Below are 16,608 nucleotides of genomic sequence, written 5' to 3'. Positions count from 1 at the left end.
AGTTGGGGACAACCAATCTATTGGTGTTAGAAGAATGAAAAGCTTTCTGGGGGGCATAGGCAAACAGGCAGTCCCTCAGATATGCTGGACCCAGACCACGTATGGCCTTAAAGGTCAAAACCAATATCTTGAGCTGCTCCTACAAAGTCCCACTTGATGCAGCTTCTCAGTCCTGCTCCAGAGAGATCCAGACACCGACCTCACTGGTTCTGCCTTGTGCATTCACACATTCTCCTTCTCTCACTGCGTTCTGCAGGATCACAGAAGCCAGAGTGGATGGCCCCTCGGTCCTCTGTGCTGAGAGATAAGAGGAAACATCTGATGCCTGACTAGCAAGTCAGACCTATCTATTTAAGCTGGGATACGTTCCAAGAGAAAAGAGGCTCTCTCCTTCCCGCTGGAGGCTTGCGGCCGCTAAGACAAAGGCTTCCTCTGTGCCAAGAGCAGCTCCTGGAGCATTCATGGGTACTGAGCTGCATTTGACTTCTGAGCTGCACCGTAAGTTTGGCATTGCTGACAGATAATGCTTCAACAGTTCCTGGCTTCCGGAATGGTTCTGAGTGCTCGCCTGTAGAATCCTGCCATGACGGAACAGCCACTGTCCTTTCCAGATGGAAGGAAGACTCTGAGCCCTTTCCTATTTATTGCCACAATATTGCCCCTCGTGTTGGGGCTGGCTGTGTGCAGTACAAGCGCTCCTGTGGACTGCTGGGCCAACCATTTTTGCACTGCAGGGTCTCCTGAGGCTCTGCCCAGCTCCTTGCTAAGAGAGGGCATCCTGAGGGGCTCCTGTGCCAGGGCAGCCCAGCTGCCTTAGAACCTTGACCTCCCCTCCCAGTCCCTGGCTGAGTGAGGAATACTTGTGGGGCTGCCCCCTCTGGGCAGGCAGCAGACTGCGCTGGAGCAATTCACCACTCCAGAACCCCCCCCCCCTTCCTGTATTACTCTCTAGCCCACCAACTCCTTTTTAATATGGGCCGAGGTTTAAACGGAGAGTGTCAGGTTTTTGATTAACCGTGTTCAGGTTCTGCAGACCCAACTTGGCTTTCCTGCAGCTGCGGGAATGTTCCTCAGACTGCTGCCTCAGGGGGAGGAAGAACGCCTGCCTCCCCCCCCCCCCCAGCTATTTTCCTGTGCTGAACATTGCTGTGGGCAGTTATCTCCCTATTTCTGCTGTCTCACATGTACGGACTACTACACATGGAGCAGCAAAAATGAATAATACACACAACCCCACACACAGTTTCTACTTGGAAAAATGGGTTGGGGGGAACCCTCCTCTCCCCTTAAGGTTTTGGTTATCCTACGTAGTCTGGGCCCAGTGTACCTAAGGGATCGCCTCTCTGCCTACACCCTTTAAAGAGCCTTATCCTCCACCAGTTCCAACTTCCTGGCAATCCCCGGCCCCAAGAAAGCCCACTTGACCTCAACCAGGGCCAGAGCTTTCTCCACCCTGGCCCCCACCTGGTGGAACGAGCTCCCAGAGGAGATCAGGGCCTGATGGAACTCAGACAGTTCCGCAGGGCCTGTAAAAGGGAGCCCCTCCGCCAGGCATTTGGTTGAGGTCGACCTGAACCACCACTTCCAATCGGCCCCCCTGAGCCTCCCTCCTACAACCATCACTGCAGACTCACCCACCCACTGGGCCATCGGTAAGCATTGATTTACTGTTCTCCCCAACTGATTTACTGTTCTCCCCAACTGATTTACTGTTCTCCCCAACTGATTTACTGTTCTCCCCAACTGATTGTTCATATAGTTATTATTGTATTATTATAAACTAATTGTATTGTTCCTGTTTGATGTAAACCACCTTGAGCCTTCCGGGAGGGCAGTATATAAAATAAATAAATAATGGCGTGGGGCTGTGAAGAACCTGACTTGGGTCTGGGGAATCCAGATTCAATTTGTTAAAAACCTCAATGTCTAGTTTGGCCCTTAGTGAACAAAGCCTGAAGAGCCAAAGACTGCTTCTTTTATCCTCCTTGTTCTCCATGCAAAAAGCAAGCGAGAAATTATGCAGCCGAGTTGGTTGCTGTTGGCATGGATATCCAGCCTGGTCTCGCTTTGATTTTATTCTGCTCAGTGAGCTGTGGAAAAAGAAATCTCAGTTCCCCAGAACCTGCATGCAACTTTGAAGAATATAATGTGCTGTGAAAAAGAGCTAAAAATATCTCTGCTTTGCTTAGGATCACTTGTAATTGAACCACCTCACCCTTCCAAGCGCTGGCATGCAAATCCTCTAATTCTCAGGATCTCACGGCTGCAGGCAGACAGAAGCCTGCCAGCTCTGTCTGGGTTTTCCCTCTTTCATTTCTTCCTTCTCACACCTGGAGTTCCTTTAAGATCTTGTTCTCACTGCAGCAGTCAATGGGTGGGGGGTGGGGCGATTTGAAGTCAGTCTCACTGGCTATTCCAGTCTTCTGTCCCCTGCTGCTTTCTTGTCAGTTCTAGCCAGCTGTGCAAACTCCAACACCGGCTTAGATGGGAAGGCCGTATATATTCCTTTGGATCATTAGGGGAGAAAGCCACGGGCTGCCTAGTAAAAACATAAGCCGGAGCTGACCTTTCCATGGACGAAGTGCTAAGACCTCAGCTGAGGATACAATTGCTGGTATGTGAGAGTCCGGGCAGAGACGGCCTTAACTCAGTTGACTGCCAAAGCAAGCAGAGCTGAGGCCATAAGGGGATACAGCAACAGAAGGGAGGGGGAGGTGACACAACCCAGCTCCGATAACGATTTATTAAGATCGCCGGCACTGCGTCCAAAGTATTAAAGAGACACACAGATCTGTCTATAGGAACTGGAGACGATTTCAAAGCAGAATCTGACCAGAGCATATTGGCAGCATTCAGATGCCTGGATATTCTCTGATCTGTCAAATCAGCTGTGGTCGGACAACCAAGGTTAACTAGCAAATCCTGCCAGGGGATAAGGCCCAGTCAGACTCCTTCTTGGCAGCCAGACTCCTCCTGGCTCCTTGTACCACCATCCCTGTGGCAAGGGGGGGGCATGCTATTTCTGCTGCGGTTTGTGAATTCAGACAAGGCGGCAAGCCCCAGTTACTCCAAACCATGGTTAGCAAAGCAGCCACACCTTCTAGTCCGAAGGGGAAGGTCTTCCTGATCTTTCTCTCCGACTCAAGTACGGATCTCATGGGAATCCTGTCAAGCACAATTTCACCTCACCCTTCCTTCCTCCCTCCTGCTCAGGGCAGCAGACAGAGAGCCCCTTCCCTTTTTATCCTTGCAGAAGGCCAGTTAAGGAGGCTGGGCTAAAAGGCAGTGACTGTCCCAATGCTGCCAGAGCTTCACAATCAAGCAGGGATTTGAACCCCAGCCAAAGTGGTTACAATGCAACAGATACTAGCCACTACTCAGCTCTGACTCTGTTGCATTCCCTCAGTCACTTCTTTGCGGGATTTCATTTGCTCTTCTTTGTACAAGTCAAGATGCCCACTGGGGGTTGGAGCCCATGAGTCTGTTCCACTCCCAGCAGCCTTCGCCTCTGACACTAGGAGCAAACCCTATGGCAGGGATGGCCGAACTGGCTCTGCAGATGTCCATGGATTACAATTACCATGAGCCCCTGCCGGCAGTTTGGCCACCCCTGCAACAGGCTTTTCTTGCACTAGGGGAAGGGTCCATGGGACTCAATGCATTTCCTTTTCAAAATGAGAATTGTTTTCTTTCTTTCTTTTTTTAATGCCTGAGAACTGAAACCTGTTCCTTGCAGTTCTGGGGATAAGCCAAGTGAGTTCCAAGCAAAAGGAATGCTACTCTAAAGGGCCAATCTAGTCATCAACTGAAGATATAAAAAAAACAGGAAGAAAAACAAAGATGCAAGAAAATGAAGCGCATTATGCCAAGGCAATATGAATCCCAACTTCTTGCAAACCCATCAGGTGAATGAACAATCAACAGAAACTGCTGTTTTACAGGGAGGTTCCTCCCATGGCCAACCTTCTCAGGATCAGAAGGCAAGTGGCCGGGAGTGACATTCCCACATGCAAGTACCCTGCTGCCTCTCTTGTCTCCGACTGTGACACTGTGGTGAAGTTCACATCTGCTCTGACCCACTTCCTGATCTGTCACCGTTCTCAGTCTCGACAATTCCGCTACTCAACAGATTACCCCCTTCAGGTTCTCTGACAACATGGAACGTTTCCTGTGTACTTCACAAAGCGAGCCGACACACAGCAGATAAGGCCCAAGTGCCCATGGCTCACTCCCTCATGCCCTTGCCACGCTCGGCCGCCAGGCAATTAATCATTTCTTTCCCGCAGCAGGAACGTCATGAAGCACAGTTCGCCCGCTCCCCTGTCTTACTAAAACAAAGACTCCAAAGGGAGCCAAGGTCTACGATGCACCGGGCTGGAGGAGGGAAGCAAAACAGCCCTCAAAGACCACGTGCTTGCTCAGCAGGGGATATTAGGTGCTGAAACATCCGCGGGAGCACGGCAGGCAAAGGCCGTTTTCCTTTAAAGACTCTAATCGCAAGGGTTTGTCGTCTCGCCGTCTTAGGTTGCAAAGATGAACTGGGGAAGCCATATTTGGTATGGGGGACAGTGCCCTTGACTTCAGGCAGCGATGACAGTAGAGCACTCAGCATCAGCTCCTCATACAAGCCCTTCCTGTCTGGCATATGCCACAGCCCTGGCGGCTGCTTCCTCCGGGAACTGCCCCTGGCGCTTTTACCATGCCAGGCACAGCTTCTCCCTTCCCCTTGCCCAGCCTGCCCCAAGCGCCACTGAGACCTTGGAAGTCCCACACACATATGGCAACGACTAGCTCCACCTGCTGCCAGCCCTGTCGGCCCCAGAGTGGAGCTGCGAGAGAAGGAGGGGAGAGGTACCTCAGCTGCATGGCATCCCAGGGCAAGCTGGGTCACTGGCTGTGTCGGGGATGAACTGGAGTCATGGTAACACATAACATCGAGGGTTGCCAACCTCCAGGTGAGAGCCAGAGAACTTCTGGAATAAAAACTGATCTCCAGCATACGTAGAAGTATGGAGTTGGAAGGATCCCCCAGGGTCATCTAGTCTGCAGAATGCAGGAAATTCACAACGACCTGCCCACCCACAATGACCCCAATTCCATGCCCAGATGAACCCCCCCCCCAAAAAAAAAATCCCTGAGCAGTCAGGCCTGGAGGAAATCTACCTCCCGATTTCCCTGGGCATGCAAAAGAGGGCCTCAGGAGCCAAGCCCTGACACAGTCCCTTCTGCCCAGCCACCCACCCTCTGCCCGAGTGCACAGAATCCGAACTGCTTATTATTAATTTCAAACATGCCTCTCACTCTTCCTGGGGGAAAAATGTGGACTCTGAATGGAATTGGGTAGGCTGACTCTTGATTCCTTGCGCTGAGGATCTGGGCCAACTGGCCTCCACAATGCTAGCAGAGTCCTGGCAGCCTGGAGAAGATGGCTGTTTTGGAAGAGGGTCTGCAGGGCATTACACCCCACCAAGGTCCCTCCTTAAACCTCACTCTCTCATCCTCCACCCTCAGATTTCCGCACCTGAGGCTGCCAACCCTAACAACGATGGGAAACCTGGTAGCTTAAGAGAGCCACAAACCGGGAGGCCTAAGCATCAGCCTTCTTTCCACCCAATGGCTCTGAACTGGAGGAGAGCTACTGAAGTGCCCTCATGCAGCACTGGCTGGCTGTGAAGCTCCCAAGCCACAAATAGAATTCTGCTTTCTTCCTTCAGGCTTCTATCACGTGTCTCAGTCAAACTGTCTCCCAGGGCGGCATACCGCAGCAAAAAGCATTAAATATCAGCTCAAAAAGAAGGCTTTTAAAAAAAGACATCAAATGTTATAAGTGGCTGTGGGAAAGCATGAACTCTAACAGACCGATATAAAGCCCCAGGAATTTGTAATCCACACAAAAATGTCAAGCACCAACACATCTAATGCACCAGAAGAACTGTGAAGGGAAGGTACATTCCACAACCGGGGGGCCAGAACTGAAAAGGCCCTGCTTCTTATAACAAGGGAGCCTGCTGTAAATAAGTGCTTCAGTTGCCAAGGGTGTTGAGGCATGAGAATGCAAGCCTGGGCTTTTGCTTGTTCCCCTCCAGATGGAACTCCGGCTTACCTCGTCGCCTTTCAGGACTTCGGTGCCACTCATCTCCTGAGCTTGGTTTGATTTTTGCTGCATTTGCCTCTCTAAATTGGCCATTTCTTCCTTGGCAGCCTGAAGCTCTTCCGCCTTGGCTGCTTTCTTCCGGGAAATGATGCAGGCCTGCATGATTAAGCAGATCAATTAAGAATCACGGTTTAAATGTCGGAGGTTTAAACATTTCCGGGAGGCGAACACAGTGGAAAAAGCTGGCATTCGAGTCAGAAGCCATTGACACATGAGTGCTCTCCTAAAGGGCCTACCCACATGCAATTCTTTTTTATTATTTTTGGTACATAATGGCCTGGAGGGAGGGGGAGAGACAGAGAGAGAGAAAGAGAGTGTGTGTGTGTGTGTGTGTGTGTGTGGTGTGTGTAAGATATCAAACTCTTACTGAACTGAAAAGACGTGGCTACCTAGTCACCTGATAGCAATTCCAACTCAGCACCCCTGGCCAGACAAGGGGCTATTTATAACACTGATTCAGAAACCGGTTATATTGCTAACTGAAGAGGATTTTTAAAAAAAATCCACAGCTCTAAGCAGCACTGCAATTAAGAACTGGATTAATGCTGACATTTAAATGTTTGCCTTCCATGCCAGCATTCAATGCTTTTCTTCTGTCAGTTTTTTTTAAAGGAAAAGACTTCCAACTCTTTCATAGCTGCAGATAAGTAGTGACAGGAAGCAATAGGCAGAAGTCCTTTCAACAAAGTGACAATGTGGATTTTTTGCACCCGACTCCTACACCAGCCCTACAGAAATATGCAGCACGCAGACTGAGACAAGATGGGGGCAAGAAGCAAAGTGGGGTTTTTTGACCTTTAAAGAATGGGGTGTATGATGTTCCCCTGTGGCCAAAATGATGGGAAAGGTCATTTTTTCCCCATTTGAATGGCAGCCTCTGAAAATGTGGCCCTTGTGATGCAAATGATCCATGGCTCCCTCATCATACAGTTCCTCTGAACAGGTCAGCAAGATAGAGGCCTCCGGATACCCCTCCCAATTTTGCCACGGGGAAATCTATGGAGGGCACGGCTAGCCCTACCCTAGGAAAAAAGGAGAAGGGATATATTGGCAAATACTGTCGTTTCCCATCCTGTAGTATCACTCTGAGGAGGGAAGGTAGCTGGATGCAGCCCCATCTAACCAGGGTCACGACTTGGAGGGGAGACCACCAAGACAAACAATGGCAAACCACCTTCACTAACCTTGAAGAAGAGTTGGTGGTTATACCCTACTTTTTTCTACCCGAAGGAGTCTCAAAATGGCTTATAGATCTGTGACTGGCCCAAGGTCACCCAACAGTTCGCATGTGAAGGAGGAGCGTGGAATCAAACCCAGTTCTCCAGGGGAGCCCACTGCTCTTAACCACGACACCACGCTGGCTCTTGCCTTAAAAGCCCCTTGCTGGGTGGGTCAGCACTTTCCACACACACATCACTCTGACAGACAGCAGTTCTCACTTAATTCTTTGCTTTAACAATGGCCCTGGCTTGCCTCCGTCACTCCAGGAGGCTTTTCGGCCTGTCGCTGGAGATAGCGGGGCTGAGCCAGAGGCCTTAATGCAGCCGAAACACGTCTTCTGCTACTGAGCTCTGGCCTTTGCTTGTCACACGTTAGCAGGCCTGTAGGACGTCACTGCGCAGACAGTAAAAACACAAAATCTGATTTCAGCTGCGGCTGACAACATAATCAGTGTCTGCGGCACAGGAGTCATATTCTCTATAGGACACTCAAGCAAGCAGAAAAAATGCTTCTAAAAACCAAAACACCATGTACCGGGAGGGGCATTTCCTGTTAGCGCTTGCGCAGAATATTAAGTTTGGCCCATTATCTGAAACACAGGTCACAGTGCATAAGGAGCTGAAGGCTTGAAGGGAAACCACGCAGCCCCAAATCATGGGTCTTAACTTTAAACATAGGACCCTGTTTTTTAACTTCTTTTGAATACAGATTAAGCGACAGTTTTGGGAGAAGCCTTCTTTTGATGGATTAGGGCGCTCTCTGAATTCTCCCTCTCTACGATGATTCAACCCGTCTGTTATCCGAGCCCTCTGCTTCTCCAAACGCTGCCCACGGTGACAAATTGTGCTGAGGCTCACGTGGTGATCTTGCCAAGCCAACGACAGTGCCCTGCAGAGCGGAGCAGAGGCTGGCGTATGTTTCTCACTAAGAGCAGTGCTCTGAATTCCTGGAATGGCTCATCCGTGGGACGTCAGCACTTTATATTAGGAGCCAGCTGGTCTCTTGTACCGGCACATTATGTAGCATTCTTAACCTTGCAGACACATCGCTCACTAAATGAACAGGCTTCGGGCCACAGTCGGAAGCAAAACCTGCATTTCTGATGCGCCGACAAGTACTTTGACTACTGGTTTCAGTGGCCCCTTCACACTGACACTGTAGGAATTCATTGAGCTATACTAGGCTGCTGCCAATGATTTCTAGTTTGCGAAGTCAGTGGCCTCATTTGTTGCTCAGCGAGGGCATCGTTCTTACCTGCTGTCGGTACATTGAAAATTTGCTGTCAATCGGTTCGTACTTCATCATTCTCTTCTCAATCAGCTGATTGATCTGTGCGTTGACATCATTGATCTGGAGTAAGGGAAACAGAGAGAGATATCTCACGTCTGAGAAGTCCTTGACGTGCCTTGGATACTGGCCCCGCTGAGATTTTCAAGAGCAAAACCAGTGCCCTGAATGGGGCCCCCAAACAGGCCAGCAGTTAAGTATAGCCGGTGGAGTCCTGGCTACAGGTGTTTATCTGGGAAACTGGTGGTCAAAATTCTCACTGCTCCACTTTGTATTCTCTGAAGCTTCTGGATGGCCTTCAAGGACTACCCCAAACACAAACTATTGCAGTTAGTCCAGCCTGGATGTTGTCAAAGGATGTGTGACTGTGGCTTTTAGATCTGGCTCCTTTGCGAACAGACAAATCAGACAAATTAGCCTAGGTCAGACTCGAGTCTAGCGGTACCTTAGCCTAGGCCCGTTTCAGGAGATTATAGCTGTCTTCACCACCTATTTGCCTAGAGGTCACGATGAGTCTAAGAGTATACCCAGGCCTCAATACTACCCAGGCCTGCTGAGATGAAGGGAGCAGGGGCTACTGCTCAGAGGCAGAGAACCTGCTATATGTGCCAAAGGTCCCAACCCACAAGAAAAGTATCTGGTACTTGAGCACTGGTGTCAGTCAGAGTAAACAATACTTGCTCTGAGAGATGGCTGGTAAAGACGATACAGGCCTCTGGGCATAGGGCAGGGGTCACTGGGGAAGAGGGAGGGGAGATTGTGGATTTCTTGCATTGCATGTGTGGCTGGACTAGATGACCCTTGAGATCCCTTCCAGCTCTATGTAATATTTCTATGTGAAAATCTATTGCTACTGAATTGGTATTCACCCCTCTCTACCTCACAACCACACAGTCCATAGTATGATGAACATGTTAAAAGTCTCCTGCCCTTTGCTACATGAGTCTTTGTGGGACTTCTGCTGTACATCTTATCCCTTTCTTGGCTCTGAGCCTTTGGCACATGGAAGGCCACAAATCAAGGTGCTCAGGCAAGGGCGGCCATGAACTGGGGCAAGCCAACCCCTGCAAACATCTCTGGTTTCACTGGGGCTTACTGGTCTGGCAACTACTCCCAGTTAGGAGGGTCGCAGGACTCCCCAAGCATGGCTAGTTTTGTGTTATATCAGAGAACTTTTTTTCAGACTTTTGCTCCGTATTAAAACCCGAACTTTATTTCTTATTATTTATTACATTTGTTGTCTGTCTTATCTCTTCAATTGATGATTACATCAATCCAAACAAATTCTCTTATTCCAAAGACCTGTGAGGCTTTTTTTTTTGGGGGGGGGGGAGGTGGTTCTTCTAAAAAGTTTCCAGTTAGCAGCATGCCCACATATAACTCTACTTGAATTTGTAGATGATACCAGTTTACGGGAGGTATGCTGTTTCGAAAACTTTCATAAATCTCTCAAAGAAACTCTCTCAAATGTTTCACAGCAAAAAAAGAAAAGAAAAAAAAGACTTTTTGGCATGAACTGCCGGTCCTGGAGTTCCTACATAATGGGCAAGCACTGTGTATTCTTTTAATGTTTTGTGAACAAGGACATTGTGTGAAAGGGACAGTTGCAACTGCAGTCCATGAATACAAAACGGGTACCCCAGGATAATCCCCAGGAAGCCCAGTTACCCTGGGATAACCCCCTCCCCGGATCTATTTTGGGGCATTCGGATAGTTCAGTTACTAAAGACAAAAAAAACAAAAAGGCCTTGAAAAAAACATACGCGACATGAGCATATACTAAATCACGGCATGACAGGGGATCAGTTACCCTGAGTCATGCAAATGTTCCTTCTGCACAATTACCACAGAACATTAAGCTAAGGTCATTAACAGAGATCAGAGAATGAGCTACCTCAGATGAAAAAAAAAGCATGGAAAACCATCACCGCCCTTTATCCACAACACCCATAAGCGAGGTCTCAGTGCCAGTGAAGTAAAAAGGGACAGTATGGGCGTTGGTCCAAGATTTAAGCTGGGGGGGGGGGAGAGGCTCAAGATGAGATATTTAAAGGGTGCCAGTCTTAGAGAGGTGGGAGAGAGCAGACACAAAGACCCCACCCAATTTGTTAACACCTGTGTATTTATTTGAATGAAAACAGGAGAAGAGCTGCCCTCCCCAAGCCCCCTCCCCCCCAAGAGCCCTTCTCTGTGAGCGCTTTCTCACACACCGGTTGGGGTTGACTGGCCATAAGTTCGCTGGCTGATAAAATCGGGCTCCTGAAGACTGACTCATGCAGCTATTTTAAAGACTCAAAAGTCCAATTCCTCGTTTTCAAATTTCCATTGTTTTTAAAGAACGTGTGGCAAGGGGACATCGGGCTGATGCTGGATTCAATTCCGGCGGGCTGTGACTAAGCTGCACTGAAAGTTATGAGACACGAGCTGATTGCAAATAACTTGTTCTTTCAGTTTCGACACACACTTTGTTTCCATTCCCTTTAGCTGGACTGGAGCCATCAAGGGCGGTTTAAAAACTGAAGCTATCATCCCAAAACAGTAGGCAGTTTGAACGTTATTCAGGAATTTAGAAGAAGGAGAAGAGTTGGATCTTCTGTGCCGCTTTTCCCTACCCGAAGGAGTCTCAGAGCGGCTTACAGTTGCCTTCCCTTTCCTCTCCCCACAACAGACACCCTGTGAGGGAGGGGAGGCTGTGACAGCCCGGATATTACTGAAGAAGAAGAAGAGTTGGTTCTTATATGCTGCTTTTCTCTATCAGAAGGAGTCTCAAAGTGGCTTCCAATCGCCTTCCCTTCCTCTCCCCACAACAGACACCCTGTGAGTTAAGTAAGGCTGGGAGAGCCCTGCTATTACTGCTGGGTCAGAACAGCTTTATCAGTGCTGTGGCGAGCCCAAGGTTACCCAGATGGCTGCACGTGGTGGAGTGGGGAATCACTCCTGGCACTCTGAACCACTACACCAAGCTGGCTGGTTTATTTTTCGGAATTGATTTTATTCATTCATGCCTCACCTTTCTCCCCAGCGGGGAACCAAAGCAGCTTCGTATTACTTTCCTCTCCTCCTTTATATCCACACAACAACCTGCAATGTAGGTTAGGTGGAAAGAGTGTGAAGGCCCAGGGTAACCTTCCACGACAGAGCAGCGACATGAACCTGGGGCTTCCTGATCCTAGTCCAACCCTTTTAACTGCTGCACCACACCAGCTCTCCGAAAAGCAGAAACCTCTTTCTCTAGCAGAACAACAAAATTCATGATTGTATCTTAAAATAATGATCATATGATTCTCTGGGACAACATGGGTGCCCAGCACCTGCAGGAGGAAGGAGTACATTTTATAACAAGGATGTGTGTGTGTGTGGGGGGGGGGGGTGACAACCACAGGGTCAATTTTGGCTAAGCAGGTTTGCTGGCCCAGGTTAGCCTGAACTAGGGATGTGCCCTTCGGATTAGCTCAGCTGTTCCTCTCACTCCGATGCTAACGGTACGCTGCGCATAAATGTGAACCACATTACTGAATGGATACCTGGGATCTAATTCTCTGCTTCCTGCAATTCCCCAAATGGACTCTGCTCCAACATATGAGGGTGTGAATAAATGAACTTGTCTCAGTGCAGTGAGTGATGCAATTTCCTAACTAGCTTGGAATAATGTCAGTGGTAGGGGGCAGCTGGTTAACAAGCAGCTTGGAGCTTCTTTGAAAAGGGAGCATTTTTTTAAATCTCTTTTTCCCTGCTGGTTTAAAGGAAGAGATCAGGAGGTAGAATACTGATGGGCAGACTGATGAAGGTACTATAAAAGAACAAATATTCTGGAAACAGGCCGAGGGAAAATAGGCCAAGCACGATAAGGTGCTTTTGAAGCCTGGTTCAACGACTACAGAGTCAGCTCCACTCAAACAGGGAATATGGTCAGGCAATGCCCATTATAGATGCTTGAAGAAGAAGAAGAAGAAGAAGAAGAAGAAGAAGAAGAAGAAGAAGAAGAAGAAGAAGAAGAAGAAGAAGAAGAAGAAGAGTTGGTTCTTATATGCCGCTTTTCCCTACTCGAAGGAGGCTCAAAGCGGCTTACAGTCGCCTTCCCATTCCTCTCCCCACAACAGACACCCTGTGAGGTGGGTGAGGCTGAGAGAGTCCTGATATCACTGCCCGGTCAGAACAGCTTTATCAGTGCCATGGTGAGCCCAAGGTCACCCAGCTGGCTGCATGTGGGAGAGTGCAGAATCGAACCTGGCATGCCAGATTAGAAGTCCGCACTCCTAACCACTACACCAAACTTGGCATTGTTGGCAAGTATATGCAAGTTCTCCTTACTCCCTATCCCCCACCCACTGTGAAAACCAGAGACAGGAAGTTCCAGTCCTGCAACTTAATGCAAATAAAGGTCATTATGTCCTTTATTCAGCAGGGTGCTAAGCATCATCTTCTCCCATCACTCAGAAGAAGGCAAAAAGGAGAGACAGCTTGGTGTCGTGGTTAAGAGTGATGGCCTCTAATCTGGAGATTCCTCCTCCACAGGCAGCCAACTGGGTGACCTTGGACTAGTCACAGTCCTGTTCTCACACAACAATTCTTTCAGAGCTCACAGAGTATCTGTTGTGGGGAGAAGAGAAGGCGATTGTAAGCCGCTTTGAGACTCCTTTGGGTAGTGAAAAGCAGCATATAAAAACCAACTCTTCTCCTCCTCCTCCTTCCAGAACAGCAAACTGAGCATCGGCAGAATGATGTAGCAACTGAACGGTAAAGATATTCTCAGCCATGGCCCACTGGCAGATAATGCGCTATGAGCAACTGGCTTCTGAAGCCTTTAATCAGGAGTCCAAATCCCCTTCCATCCACTTACTTTGGTTTCGAGTTCGTTGAGATCAGATTGGCCCATCGCTGGTTCAGCCACCACTTTTTGCAAGAGCTGCAGCAACTGCTTCTTCGTCTCCAGCTCTCCAGGAAACTTCTCAGACACCAAGTAGGCATTGAACTTTATCTCCTCTTCCAGCCTCTTCATTAAGCCTGGAAAAACAAAACCAACCACATCAACCTCTCTCAACAAAGGAATGAGAGGAGCAATTTGGTTTTGTACTGTAACCACTGAAATTTAACCCCAACTATTCTGCAGCCAATTAGTCATTTCCCTGCCTACTAATAAAAAGTGTGTAGACAAAGTTTGCGATTTGCACCGCGTATAAACTATCAAGGAAGTAACAAACTGTAGAGACTTCTCTAGAGGAGGGAATCTTACCACCTTGTGCATTTTTACCATCTTATCATGGCCACCAAATGTTCTTGAGGAATGGAGACCGTCCAATAAGCGCATCCAGAATCTTTAGAAAATATCTAGCTGTCCCTGAGCCACTGGACTATTGCCAGGGTCCCCACTTCCTCTGGAGGAACAGGGGGAGAAGGTATAACTTGCCAAGTTGGGGAAGAAATTAAAGCAAATGCTATTTAAGGCATGTAGGATTGTTCATATGAGGAAAATGTGAGATATGGATGCCACTGAATTCAAGATGCAGAGGCAAGCGTTCGGTATTGCTGGGAAAGCCAGAAAGATTATTAGAAAACTCTTTTGAAAGAAATACTGAAAGACCAGTACCCCAGCTCTTTCTAATGATGCCAGAAGCCAGAGAAGCAAGTTAAAACATGAAAATGGACTGATTCAGGGCACACAAAGGAAAAAGACAAAAACGGGTGGCTGGCCTACTTAAGAGGTTTCGCAGAGTAAAATGTTGCAAAACTGCAGGATCGGTCACATGGGGAAGATGTTACCTAATGCTTTTTCTTTTTGTGGCTTAATTGAACTTCTTTGGAGGCTCTTGCCTTTCATGGATTCGCAGGCCAGAGGCCAAAGAGTCCGGCGCGCTCGACTGCTTCCCATTATGCAATCTTCATTTTTTTAAGTTTCCCTTTAATGTTTATGGAATGCCGACGTCCATAAGCTGCACAGCAATCTTGGCTCGGACCCCAAGGCTGATTTGAGTTGCTTTTGGCCAATGGTGTATTTACGTGTGAAATGCTATTAATAGTGATTCATCATGTTTTCCGTCCAGATTGTTGCAAGGAAGGCTCGGGAAGAGCCAGTCCGTGGCTTCATTAGACAAGCAGGAACAAAGATGCTCTCCGCCACGCCATGGTGGATCTGTCCCAGGCCTGAGATTCCTGTTCCAAAGCATGGTGTTCCTCCGGCCAAGTCTCAACCAGCCACCACTCCGCTGCCTTGCCACAAACCCTGTCTTTTCACAATGGGGAGCTTCCCCGGGATCCTCACTTCCACAGGCAGCAGCTCTCGTGGCCTTGATTGAAGCACGCCTTCTCCCCCCTCCCTCCCTCCCTCCCTCCCTCCCTCCCTGCTACCACCAGCAGCCTCCCTTTTAACCTCTGCTGTCTGCACCACTCCCTCACTGGCACCACTCCCACAGGCAGGTTCCCCTTCCAGCTGGTGCCTTGGCCAATCCCAGGGCTAAGAGGCTAGCATCCTTCATTTCCCCTTGCTCTTGCCCCCCCCCCAGGTGGTGGGGTGCTTAAGAGTGACGGCCTCTAATATGGAAAACCAGATTTGACTCCCCACTACCTGCAGGCAGCTGGGGGACTTTGGGCCTGTCAGTTCTCTTAGAGCTGATCTCACAGAACAGTTCTCTCAGAGTTCTCTCAGCCCCACCTCCCTTCAGGGTGTCAGCTGTGGGGAAAGGAAAGGGAAGTTTGTAAGCTGCTTTAGGACTCCCTCGAGTAGCAAAAAGCCAGCTCTTCTTCTGACTGTAACCTGGCAGGGCTGGCCTGGTGGGAGGGCTGTCGGGTCTCTGAGCCCTCCCTACCTTGCAGCAGGCCCACCCTCCTGTTGCCTCCAGCAAGCTTAGCCTCCTGGCTGGACTTTTCCCAACATGGACATGCCCAACAGCATCATCCCCACCCAAGCTGGGCCAGACCTGCCCCACCAGCCCCAGCCTTGCTGCTGGATTGCATTCCAGTCACTTTGGAGTCTCCCATCAGTGGGGCAAGAGTGGTCCTCTGAGGCTAGAAGGAAAACCTGCCGGTCTTCAAGGTGCCACAAGACTTTGTTGCAGCAGGTTAAGAAGGCTCTTGCCTCTAGAAACAGGATGAGGGCTGACTGCAGACCAGCTCCGGGTGGTCCGATTACCACATCACACCAGGCACGTTGATATTCAATTATTTATATGTTGACGGGGTCTAAAAATCTTTAACGCTGACCGACTGTTCACATGTTGTTTTTAAGTTTTCATCTTAAAATTTGTTTTAATGGCATTTGATTGTTGAACACCACCTGAGTAGGTGGGTTCTTTCCCCCTGCCCCTCCCCCCAGCACCAGGGGGCTTTGGGGCACCCCCTGAGTTTCCTTGCTTTTGTTCTTCTGTACAAATGCTGCTCTACTCTGATCTTTCTGGAACGATCACAGCAAGGCTAGGATGGGTGTTGTGTAGATAAGGAAAAACACATATTGCTCCCCTTATTACTTATTACCTGTCCTGGCCACCCCCCCCCCAATGCTGGAGAACAGGTTTTTTATTTGTAAGTGGGACTTGTTAAAGCAGTCTATTGCAACAATGTACTAGTTCCCAGCTCTCCTTCTAAAATGCCTCTCCCTCTTTTCCTTGTGGACTTATAAAACACTATTTATCATGAGAGAGCTGTGCTCCACCAGATGCAGGCCACTTTCTGAGACAGAGCAGCAGGCTATAATAAAGCAATTAGCTTTTAAGCTGCCATAAGGCAGCCTCCTTGCTGCTGCATATTAGCCACTGAGATGCAGGGGAGAGGGGGAAGCAGCAGACAGGAAGAAATGCAACCTGGTACAAACCGTTCCCTTCTTTGCGTGTGCCCTCAAGTCAAACCTAGAAAACGGGCACTTGTGGGGTCTCGCATCATAATGACCTGAGAGTCAGAACGGCTTCCTCCTCTTACATGGACCGCGTCTAACCCCGCACTGGATGAATCCCCAA

At 49.0% G+C, this 16,608-nt stretch overlaps 1 protein-coding gene across 1 annotated transcript in view; it reads right to left on the bottom strand.

Annotated features, from left to right (window-relative positions):
• The window catches only part of IFT81 (intraflagellar transport 81), a 39,150-nt gene that overhangs the window by 11,530 nt on the left and 11,012 nt on the right, over positions 1-16,608 (bottom strand). Inside the window, exons 9-11 of the mRNA XM_077308079.1 lie at positions 13,503-13,666; positions 8,630-8,725; positions 6,104-6,250 (exon numbers count right to left, since the gene is read on the bottom strand). Of these exons, the coding sequence (XP_077164194.1) occupies positions 6,104-6,250; positions 8,630-8,725; positions 13,503-13,666 (407 nt within the window). The remainder of the gene's footprint in view (positions 1-6,103; positions 6,251-8,629; positions 8,726-13,502; positions 13,667-16,608) is intronic.

The sequence above is a fragment of the Paroedura picta genome, chromosome 13 (assembly GCF_049243985.1).
Source record: "Paroedura picta isolate Pp20150507F chromosome 13, Ppicta_v3.0, whole genome shotgun sequence".
In the NCBI taxonomy this organism is placed as follows: Eukaryota; Metazoa; Chordata; class Lepidosauria; order Squamata; family Gekkonidae; genus Paroedura; species Paroedura picta.
This window is presented reverse-complemented; position numbering and strand designations above follow the sequence as displayed.